At 37.4% G+C, this 12,373-nt stretch overlaps 1 protein-coding gene across 1 annotated transcript; it reads right to left on the bottom strand.

Annotated features, from left to right (window-relative positions):
* Positions 1-3,272: 3,272 nt before the first annotated feature.
* LOC107785476 (polyadenylate-binding protein-interacting protein 12-like) lies at positions 3,273-10,777 on the bottom strand. Its single transcript, XM_016606793.2, has 11 exons — positions 10,353-10,777; positions 9,663-10,240; positions 8,967-9,077; positions 8,837-8,881; positions 8,647-8,719; positions 8,448-8,560; positions 8,276-8,335; positions 8,145-8,192; positions 7,990-8,058; positions 3,692-3,753; positions 3,273-3,601 (listed from the first exon to the last, which is right to left on the bottom strand). Exons 2-11 carry the CDS (start codon positions 10,137-10,139, stop codon positions 3,544-3,546), a joined length of 1,116 nt encoding a protein of 371 aa, XP_016462279.1. The 5' UTR covers positions 10,140-10,240; positions 10,353-10,777; the 3' UTR covers positions 3,273-3,543.
* Positions 10,778-12,373: the final 1,596 nt, after the last annotated feature.

Below are 12,373 nucleotides of genomic sequence, written 5' to 3'. Positions count from 1 at the left end.
CTCACTGTCGGTGGTGCCTCTCCTGTTGCATATGTGGAGGCTTCCTTCTCGCGCGAAGCAGTTACGCTTTTGTGCGGGGGAGGTGAAGCGTCTCTCCTGGGTGTGGTGTTTGGTATCCCGTTTTCGTTATCTTCCCCCTGTCTTCGTTGATGGTGTTCAGGAGGTTGGTTGTGACGCCCACTATTGCTTTTTGCCTTACATCTCCTTTCCCTGCCATTGTTAATTTGTGCAAAGCTAGGAAGAGGTGATTATCCCTTTCAAGGGTCTAGATGAGACTAAGATCTTAGCTAAAGAAATCCCTACAGACGGCGCCAAATTGTTTGACCAAAAGATATTGAATTTTTTTTTATTAAATGAATTAATGAAGAGGTAAATCTCAGCCAAATATAATAAAATCTAGATTAAATAATGCAATAGATGAACAGGGTGAATAATGCTTCCTAGTATGTCAGAACCAAATGATTAAGCATAAATGTGATAACTTCAAATGCAGAAAAATATTGCAATGAATGCAATTAGCCAAGATAAAAGATGATGTATGGATCTCAGAACTGTAGTAAGCAAAGTTGCTTTTTTGTATTCACTTTCCGATCCCCTTCTACAAAATATCTTCCCCTATTTATAAGGGACAATGTCCTTTTAAACCCTAAAAGGTATAAAATGAAGAATATTCGAAAAGCATATTCCTAATGTCTCCTACTACGCTTACACTACTGTAGACGTCGTACGTTCGCTAACCACTGTCGGTCGTCACCCTCTATAACGACCAAAAGACGCGACATCGTAAGGCTCTCGTTTTTCGCCGTACTCGGTAGTGGTCGTGATCGTCCAAATTTTGACCTATACAATGATAACGTGATTAAAATACTTGATTATCTGACTAAAAGAGTTAGAACTGATGATGAGATTCTATATATTACTTGTTAAGAAGCATTTTGCATCCCTTATCTTCATTCCCTTTTCGCTCATTGGCCATTGCTTTTGTGTTACTGGTCTAAACAAGGAAACACAAACCGACTGAAATCTTATGCTGCGTGTATTAGTAATATATCATATTAAATATTTTACAAATTTCAAGTGTAAACTATAACTTGTTATTGAAACTGAAAATTTAATTATGATTAGATGTCAACAAATTAAAGGAATTTCATATAAGCTACATCCGTTTCCATGTACCATCTTCTTTCTCATTTCAAGAAAAAGGTGTGGAAGGAAAAGGAAATAACGGAGGGATTCGAATCGGACCTAAATGGGAATGACATGAAAAGCCCTACATGTTCAAATAATTTAATGAACCATAACTTTTTACAAATACATGTCTATGTTTCAAGTATTTAAAATAAGGAAAAATGTCACATTTAAATTAGGTTTTCAAGTACATTAGAATAACGCTTTCTCTGTTATGTACAATTTCAGTTTTTCAACCCAAAACTGGGCAGCTTGATTTTCTATATATGCGATGCTCTTTCCTATGATATTTTTCTTGTTTTTCATAGTTCAAGTGTTGCTAGGGACAGTTTAGATTTACACCCTTTAATTACAGAAAAAAGACTATCTTTTTTATAAATTTCATTTCTTTATGCTTGCCATGTTGATATTGAAGGCATTGAATTTGTTATGTGAAGCTGAGGACAAATCGTATATCAAGAATGGGAACGAATGTTTTATATATTTTATATGATTGGATCTGGTTGGGTCATTTTTTGAAGCCTTACTTGCAAGATAAAGAAAAGAAGATTTTGATGGTTATTATTCCGTTGCATGTTGTGGCTAATGTACGTAGGACAAGTTATGTTTGATGAAACTAGCCCGTTTGGCGAAAGTCCGTATACATGGAAGCAGATTTTCTTGCTTGTGGATATTGTCAAATTCAAGATATTAGTGTCAGCTTTCTAGTTAATGTGCTGTGACACAAGCTTTTCGTAGGAGCAAATATAAATGATTGCACTGTCTTAATGGTGTACTTTAAGTGCTTATATATAAGGGCCAATAGATCAATGATTGCACAGGTAAAGGTTGTTACCACAAGCATGCTGCGTTGGCCGTCGAGTACTAAGCAGCGTTTGAACGATGGTTAGTGGACTAGCGGGAAAGTATAATTCATTTTAGTTTTGAAACACGAGTTAAGCAACATGTTGAGATGGCCGAGTTGGTCTTAAGGCGCCAGATGAAGGTTCTGGTCCGAAAGGGCGTGGGTTCTAATCCCACTCTAAACATTCTCTTTTTAGTGGTCTCGCAGTCATCACCTGATGTGATGCAGCTAAGGACAGAACTTTATTATTTTCGAGGGCACAACTCACAAGGGTAGCTAATCCTTGTTGCTCATGATCTGCCATTCTCTTTTAAAAGAATGCGCAAAAGATATACACTTTCTTGCGAGACCCTTTCCATTTTGAAAAGGCAAAAAAGTTTAATTCACCCTCAAGTTCAATACTTGAAAATCTAAACAAGACGACTTGTGACAATTAGATTAGAGAGTAAGGGGTCATTTGGTGCATGGGATAAGAATCATAATTTCAGGATAAAGTTTGAAATTAACTTTTTTCCATATTTGGTTTGGAGTGTTAATTAATCTCAGAATAACTTTTATACTAAAATGGTGGGATTAGTTATCTCATATAAAACTACTCCGATGGGATATCCACTATTGTACCAAACGACCCCCCGACTATACATTGTGTTCACTAAGTGGAGATTCCAATGTAATACTGGCAAAACGGAGTACGTTAATCAAAATCAATATTGACCATTCAATTATTCTCTGAAGCCAAGCAGGAAGTAAAGATAAAAGGCTTTCTATGTGAAGATTTAAAAAAGCAGTTAATAAGTCCTAAACCTCGTCAAATGTCACTATGTCCAGTACCTAAACCTTCATTTTACGGGGAGGTTACAACAACTACACAGTTTATACATCAAATAAAGAATGAAAATGCATGGGGGTCACAACTGAACTGAGTAGCCACGCAAAGAATAAAAGACAACTAGACAACCTATTATGGGACTTGAGCTTTATAAATTCCCAAGGAAAACATATTTTCAAGATTTCAAAGTTGAAACTGAATTCTGTTCTCAAGGACGTGACACTTCTTCCTTTGACTGCCCCAATATTATCTCAACAGAGCCCCAAATTTGGCAGTGTCACATTCTATAACTTTTTAATACTATCATCTATCCAAGGAAAGAGTGTCACATAACAAATGTGCAAGCAAGTCAGTTATACGCAACCCCAATGGCATAGCAGAAAGCTAACATAAAAGAACAAAACAAAGGAATTTTGAGAAAGTTACTGATGAATGTAACTGTAAAAAAAATCCATCTAGTATTAGTACTTCGAGGCATACCAACTTAAATTAAGTCTACTTACGCCCTCATAAACCAGCAACTCTATAAGCTTAATAAACCTGATAAGTAACCCGTGGGTGAGAGATTCCCAACTGATATTAAGTACGAAAAAACTACTCTAATAATATATGTATCTATGTAAATATTTTGAGATGCTTATAAGCAAAAGATCAACTGAAAATGCAACGCAAAAGTGATTGATCATAGCACTGGTGAGCGAGGAGCACGAGGTCGCACAGGAGTCTTCGATGGGCTTACCCTGCATAGACCATAATATAAAGATTATAGATAAAACAGGAATGTCAAGAGAGGAAGCTTTAGGAAAAGTTTTAAGGAATCAGAAAACAACCTTATGGGAAGTGATCCCAAGATTGCACCACTGCAGTTCAGTGCTGCAATTGCACTCTCCGCCTGAAACATACAAAAAATTAACATGAAACCATGCATAAAATGCAGCAATGGAAAGTCTTACCAAATTCCATGAAGGAGATGAAAAGAATCAGTAAAATGGAAGAGATCAAAATTTGTTATTCTCAAATCCCTTGAATATACTAACAAAGACAATAGAAAATCTTCAAAAAGTGAGGACCAGCTGTTGAGATCACAGAAATGCCACATCATGCACACTAATATAAAATGAAATTCTAACAATAGGCACGATCATGTAGGTGTTGTCTGCCATGAAAATAAGCTGCAGAGTCTGGAAAAAAATAGAAGACAAATAATAGACAAGAAGAATAGGAACAGGTATGTGATTTCCAAACATAGAAGTGTTACCCTTTATACAAGTTTCACCTCCAACTAATACAAGCAAAACGTTAACAGAAAGTGTCTCTCAAGAAAATTAGCACATACTCTACAGTTCATGACCTCACTTATGAAATAAACAATTCCCACAAGTAACAGAAAAAAGTTTCCTGAATTCATCAGATGAAAACCTCAAATGCAGATAAAGAATCCAGTGAACGATGAAAATCATAGAGGAACTTTTCATATATCCCTACCAATTCTTAACCCCTTGGATAGGAGGCGGTGGAAAAAGAAGAAATATACTAGTTGAAAGTAACTCATGTACTGAGAAAATATAAATCAATAAAAATGTAGGTTAAATGAGAGTACTTGCAATTGTTAAGATATATCAAGCGGAATTGAAGATGGTTTGGTGGAAGCAAATAATATCTATTTTCTTGAATAAAGAGACGAAGTATATAGCCCTTATCTCCAGCTTTCATTTAAGTGATGAATAATCACATTGTAATAGATTCCCATGAAAGCAACAGCCATACATTGTAGACCGAGAGGCCCTAACTCACGGCAAGAGATTAAAAGTTGATCACTGACAGAAGCAAAGTAAACACCAATTCTGCCAGACAATCAGAACATGTATTGAAGACCAATAGTTCTGGGGACTGCCCATGGGGCATCCCGTTTCCACATTCTATAAATTCAAATTGATTCCTCACCAACAAGTCCACTCAAGTTGCTCAGGCATCAAAAACACCACGATTGCACTTTTCTTTGTCCGTACTTTTCTAAATTCTAAGGCTTCTGATATCTCTAGTTGCTGCAGATGAGCTACATCAAGACTTAACATGCATAGATAGCAACTGAATATTGTCAGATGCCTCTTCAACTGATCAAATAGACAAAAAGAGAAGCAAATTTTTCCAGCTGTCGTTAACCCTTTCAGCAAGGTCTTTTAGTTTCTAATTTGCTTCTACTGTTGGACTCCTTCCATGTGTGATCCATCTTGAACTATGTAAAACAAGCTCCTACTCTTTCAAATTCCTTATGGTACCGAGACCTTCCATTTCTTTATTTGCAAAGGATGCAGCTTTCTGTTCTTTTTTCCCCTCATAAGACCAACAATTTCATTTATAGGAAACCAAGCAGCATCAAGAAGTATGTACGAGATGTGGGTGAACATGACTCAACCCGAATCAACCAGTCCTTATGAATGAAACATAAAAGGAGAAACTACCAGTTTAATCTCTTTAATCTCTTCTTCTGAATGAAGCATATTAATCTCTTTCATCTCCCACGTTTTGTACAGAGAAAATAATCAACATAGTCATAATAAACCGATAAAACTTTTTGAAAAGCAAATAGCCGTAAAATTAATCTTCAAATAAATTCTCTTGGGAGTTGGACAAAATTTTATCAGACTGCACTCACCTCTTTTATTTCATCCGCTAGATGCAGAACTAAAGGAATTCTCCTTCCAAAAATAACTCTACAAGCACTAGTAAATAGCTAAAGTAGGAAAACTAAACTGCAACTGGCTATCAATAGACCTACTGTACCAGTTAACCTGCAGATGACAGATCTCAAGCCAAAGAAGGTTTAATTATAGAGAAACTTACCCAGTGAACACAGTAAAGCTTAGATAGCTAACAAATTAGGATCAGTTAGCGATGGCAAAGAAAGACAGCAGTATATGCTTATACTGGTATTTGAGGAGAAAAGGAAAAAGATTTAAGCCAAAGTTCAGTTTATCAGAATTTATTTCAGAATTCACGGGGTGACCATGCCATAAGCAACATCTTGAGTTAATGCAGTATCCAAATAGGAACCAGAGCTGGTGCTTCTACACTTTTTTGACTGCAAATGAATCACCTAACATCAAAATAATGTTCAAAGACAAGCACAGAGTTCCGATTGATGTGACAAAAAGTTGAAATAGGAGGAACTTCTTGTGGGACTCAGCCATTGAAACTTGAAAATTTCACCAGGTTTCTTCACGTTCGGATATGAGGGATTGGGTGAAAGACCTTAAAATTTTCAACAAGGCACTACTAGGGAAGTGGCTATGACCAAAAGTGTTTTGATGGCATCACAACTCCCACCCCTACTCTCAAGGCTAGATGTTTGGTTAATCTTTTTAGTTGGTTTAACCACACTCCTCTATTCAGTATCGATACTTTCCTACTTTCCTGGAATTCACCAGCTCACTAGTTCTGTGATAGTTTTTTTGGTCTTTTTTGAGCTGAGAATTTCTCTCTTTTGTAATCTTTGCATCTTCTTGATGCCTGTTAATGATATATCACTTATTTCATAAAAAAAAAGGAAGTTGCTATGAAGATTTGGGATTGAAGAGCGGGCATTATGGAAGGAAGTGATAGCAGGCATTATGAAGGGATGTGATAGCAAGAAAATATGGAGTTGTGGAATGGAATGGAGGCTAGAAATGTAACATTACCCTAAGGATACGTCTTCTGAGAAATATCATGAAGAGTTAAGAAGATTTTGGCAGCTTTGTTACCTATAAGGTAAGAAATGGATGAAGAGTCAGCTTTTGTGATCAACAGTGGTCGCGGAGAGTAGAGACGGATCCGGGATTTAAACCCTATGGGTTCAACTTTTAAGGTTTTAAGCATTGAACCCATTATATTTTTAAAGTTAAGGGTTAATATCTACTAATTTTGCAATTTTAATGAATTTTTATATAGAAATTTTTACTCCGCGTCGGAAGTTATGGATTCAGTTGAACCCGCTAATGAAACACTACATCCGCCTCTGGCGGAGACAGCAAGTTGCAGACGACCTTATCTAACTTATTCCCAACTTTGTGCAAGAAAGAGATGATGGTGCAACAAACGTCCGGCATAAGAGGGGTGAGTTCACTAAGACTTGAGATTTAGAGGAACTTTACAAGATCGGAAGGTGGAAGAATTCCAAAGGTTGACAGAAATGCTCTAAACACAGAATATGATACTCATTGGTTAGGACTCGTGAAGGTAGGGGTTACAAAAAGATGGTTCATGTTCAGTAAATTCACTGATCAAAGAATTTTCAGTGAACTCTACCATAGCATTTGATTAGAGATGAGTCACGTTTCTCTGATGTGTCTGTTTGGATCCCTAGAACACCTAGTAAAGTGTGCTTCTTCGCTTGGTTGGAAATAGAGGTGCGACTATGACAGTGGATAACTGTTGTGTTCAGACCAGCTTGCGCAAACTCAACTAATTTTATGGGGTACTTGCTATCTCCTCCAGCATAAGTACCGCGTAACTCTATCCACAAAGGCTTGCACAGATGGAGAAAATCACCTAGTGTTTTTGCCTCCGCTAGGATTTGAACCTGAGACTTCATGGTTCTTAACCCACTTCATAAAATATGCTAGCTGGTATTTTATATGTGGATGTTCAGGAAAAGACATGGATCACATCTCGTTACATCACCAGTGAAACATGGATCACCTCTTGTTACATTACCAGGTGATTTCACGCTTGTGGTGAAGAGAGAGAAATAGGAAAGCTTTTGAAGTGTCAGAAAATGAGTTTGTAAATTTGAGGGATAACCTCTTATTAGTTTGTTTTGGGTGCGCCTATATAGCTCCATAGAAGATTGGGTTGTAAAGAACCATATAACTATGTAGGTTCTCTACTTTTTAGTATACATCTTGTATACGGGAGTTATCCAACATGAATAGAATTATTTAGCCTCTCAAAACCACAAGCACAGAGTAAAAGAGATGATACACTTTGAGCAAAAATAAAATGCCAAATGCAAGCATTTGCAACACACGATCCGATTTGATAGCAACTATTGGAAGTTATAGTATCTCGGAAGATTAGTAAGGAGAAGAGATGCACAGCTCAATGAAGTTTCAAGCAGCAATACAAGTCAAAAGCTCCTGGAAGTTACCATGACAAACTCAACAAAAGCTAGACGAGTCGAATGATGATAGTCACCAAGCAACCTCAAGCGATGAACCTATGTTAGAGAAGAAAATCCAAACATAGAGTTAGGATTTAAAGATGACCAGCACTTCTAGACTTGTTACATGAGCAGCTACAAACCTCTCCACAAAAGGATTCAAAGAACAGCTTGACATCTGCTTGAGTAACCTGCTTTCATACAAACATACAAGTCGTAAATATTTGTCTTCACTGATGTCCATCAACTAAGTGAATTATAAACCCAAAATTACCTTCTTATCAATATTTGTACAGTATACTGTTCTGGCACACATCTCTCTTTCATCTTCAGACTAACATCAGCGTAAAAGGTGAAAAATTTAGTTTGAGCAGCACTAGGTATGCATTTGCCGCCCCTAGGACATTGTTACAAAAGGTAAATCACATGTAGCCACAATTCCTCACCCTTGGAAGAAAGGTTGGATTAACCGGAGCAATCGCAGTTTTAGAGGGAAGCACTCTCACGGGATAAAATCCAAGCATAGTTCCTGCAAGACTCAGAGCATTCCTTGCACCTTCTGCATAACATATTGGTGAAATTGTGATGTTCGAGAACAGGCACCCTAACCAGAATATATAAGCAAATAATCATGTTTCAACCTACCTTCATCTGTAAATTCAATAAAGGCAAAACGAAGCACAGAATTGGTGTCACCACATATACGACAGTCCACAACCTTCAGCACATCAAGGTTAGCCAGATATGGAAGCAGAACATTTCCTCGACATAATTAAAAAGGGAGACAATAACCACGAATGAGTATGGACGCTTGACATAATGGAAAGATATCCACCTGTCCACAACTAAGAAAGAGTGCTGCGAGCTGCTCTTCAGTTACCTACACAAAAGAAGAAACATGATTATGTAAAAAAAAAAAAGATAAAGGTGCAATAACCTAATTAACAATACGGGACCTCTTATACCTGATGATCAATGTCGGACACATAAACCGTCCTCCTTATAACATCTTCCCTTTGGGCCAAGCCTGTTCGGGTATTCATCCTTCTCCTACCATACCCAAAGCCATTCTTCTTCTGTACGCGCCATTTATAAAACTCAAGTACTCAGATCAGACTCAGACGTTGAATTATTACCAAAAGAAACAATACAGAGAAAATTTTCTTTTTCCTAAATATAGGGTAGAGAAAGAAATAAAGAAACACAATAGCATCTACTGTAACCCTACAATGACTAACTAAACCCTCTAATTACTTTTATGCAAAATAACAACTGGACAAATAAGAAATGTCCTTGAAGTGATCATCTTACATCTAACATAAACTAAAAGGTAATTCTGAAAAGAAACAATAACAAAACTAGAGAACCTAGCATATCCATATTTGAACTCAAACACCAACGACAATAACAACTATGCCTCAGTATCAACCAAGTTGAGGTCGGCTATATGAATCTTCACTGCCCATGTTACTCCAATATAAGCTCATCTCAGGCCAATATTATACAGAATAAGAAGTTCTTAATAGATCTCTGAAAGGCTAAACAACTCCTAGAAAAGCATAGGACGTAAAGTGAAAGTGTTAATATTCGACCACAAACAAATATATTTAAATTAACAAAAACAGGATAAATCAGGAAGAAAAGGGTGATCAACTGGATACCCTTCGGTTGGAATTTCCATTGGCAACTCCCTGGTTATCAAAGCCAAATTGCACTCCACCACCACTAGGTGGAAATGGCATAATCCTGTGGTTAGTTAGTGAAAGTGGCACAAACTCTTCAGCCATGGGATTCAATTTGGAAAACATTTCCTCCAAATCCCTCATCTCCTTCTTAAACCCTTCATCACCATCATCTCCATTCCTTAAATCAATACCGTTAATTTTCTGATGCTCATGCTGAACCATATTATGATTAACCAATACTCCATTGCCGTTGATGCTGTGCTGTACAGAAGCTTCTTGCTGCACCATACGGAAATTCTGATCAGTGGGACCCACCTTTGATCTCTGCACGCCATTCTGTTTCGTTGTTACTGACTGATGATGATCGAAGGCAGCATCTTTCTGTACAATTCTGCCGGGATTCGATGAGCCAACAACGTTAATGTTAATGCCAGCATTCTCAACCACAGCCATGATTGTTTGTTTCAACAACTCTGCGACACAGACACTGTCAAAGAATGCTCCTTTTTTGTTTTTTGTCTTTTTCTTGTACCCTTTTTTTCCCAATATGAGTTCTGTCAAAACCCAATAAATAAAGATGACACCTTTTTTCAAGAAGATCAAGTTGGGATTTTGAAGTTATTACTAAATCGGGAATAAATAATAGGGAAATGAGGAAATTCATACCTGATGGTCTAAATGGTGTCCATTGATCAGAAATTAGAGTCCCAATTCTAAAATCGTCAGCTGAGAAGGAAAAAATCAAAAAGCAGAAAATGGTAGCAAAAACAGGACAGGAATAAAAAAATTTCTTGGAGTGTGTAGTAGTAGGAGTATTATTTTACTGAGTCTGCAGAGAGAAGATATGAGGAAAGAGAAATGAAATAGTAGTAATAGTCCACTAGTATATAGGAGGAGAGAGAGAGAGGTGGGTTCATCGGATCGTCCGTTTTGACACACTTCACTTTTTGGACTTTCTTTCACTACCTCCCAAAATATTGATAAACAACAGTGAAGAACCTACTTCTACTGTCCCACACCGCATAATATGTTCGATGGGTTTTAGACACCAAGGGCATCATCAAATTTCCCCTTTGTACATGTCCTCTTTCTTTAATGGCTGAGACTGAATAGCATATTTATTACTTTTTCCATCTCAAATTAGACGAAATACTTTTCTTTTTAATCTGTTCCAAAATAATTGACACATTTTAAATTTAAAAATAATTCAACTTCAAACTCTTCATTTTATCAATTTTACCCTTAACGAGAAGCTTTTATAACCACAAAAATATCATGACCCCACAAAGTTTTTACCTTTTAAGCTTTTAAGATCACAAGTTTCAAAAGTCTTTTTTTTTTTCTTAAATTCTGTGCCGAATCAAACTATCTCATTTAAATTTAAACTTAGAGAGTAATTGTTATGTGGGGATCGGGTGGCACACCGCCACAGATATGTTGTGTGGATCGGGTTGCACGCCGCAACGATGTCATATTTAGATCGGGTTGTACGCCGCAACAATGTGATGTTTGGATCGGGTTGCACGCCACAACAGCGTCATATTTGGATCGGGTTGCACGCCGCAACAGTGAGATATTGAGTACGGTTCCCTATATCTATTCTTGTGTATTTTGTTCCTCCTTCTCTAAGAAGGGTTCAGAGCGTCTGTTCGACCATTTTATTCGTTACGCGGGCTGGGTAGTTCTTTTCGAGAGTTCATTCTTCCTTATGTGTCATATTCAAGTTGTAGCTTGTTGGCGCACTGATGGCGTCATATGAGATTTTGGTCAGTGTTTGAGGTGGCTCATTGCCGGAGCAATTTGTACTGGGTGAGGTGAGATTATTGGACCTGAGATCAGTGCGATCGGAGTTATATAGGGTATATTAAAGAGCAATTATTGTTATTCAGTTCAGAACGAATAATGGTTCTTATCAGGAGGAGAGACTCCATGATTTGTTAATTCGGCAGGTGGTTACGAGCTTTTATACATCTCTTCCGTCGTAGCAATATTGAGAGAGTTGGGACATGTTTTATATTTGTTATGAGGTGTATTGCGAGCATCAAATTTGCGAAATTACAACTATTGTGCTCGAAGGATGTTATTATGGTCAACCGACTTATGTGGTGCATGGTGTGATTTTAGTAGAGGAGCATGGTCATGTTTTGGTACATCATTTGGTGATTGATACAGCGTTCGTACGTTAGAATTTGATATCATGGAGAAATTTCGGATGTTGGAATTTGCTTCTAAAGCTTGTTAGCTGAGGTTATAGAGAGGATCTTCAGTCTGGCTCGAGCTAATGTGCTCACATAGGTTGTGGTGGCACAGGTAGGTGTACGATGTGTTAAACAGTGATCTTGGACAATTCCGGAACAGTTCTTGGCACGTTCGAGAATGAACGTATATTTAAGTGAGGGAGAATGTAACGACCCGATCGGTCGTTTTGAGCTCTAGTGCATTACTTGGCGGTTTGAGGCCTTGAGTGGCTTCACTTCATGTTTTATGACTTAAACGTATGGTCGGAATTGAATTTTGGGAAGTTCAGAGTTGATTCGAACGGAAAATTCTAAATTCGGAAGCTTTAAGTTGGAAGAATTGACTAAGGTTTGACTTTTGAGTAACCGACCTCGGAATCAGGATTTGAAGGTTTCAATAGAGTCGTATGATGATTTTGGACTTGGGCGTATGTTCAGGTTGAGTATCGG

The sequence above is a fragment of the Nicotiana tabacum genome, chromosome 8 (assembly GCF_000715075.1).
Source record: "Nicotiana tabacum cultivar K326 chromosome 8, ASM71507v2, whole genome shotgun sequence".
In the NCBI taxonomy this organism is placed as follows: domain Eukaryota; kingdom Viridiplantae; phylum Streptophyta; class Magnoliopsida; order Solanales; family Solanaceae; genus Nicotiana; species Nicotiana tabacum.
Note: the sequence above shows the minus strand (reverse complement) of the source record. Positions and strands in the feature narration are given on the sequence as shown.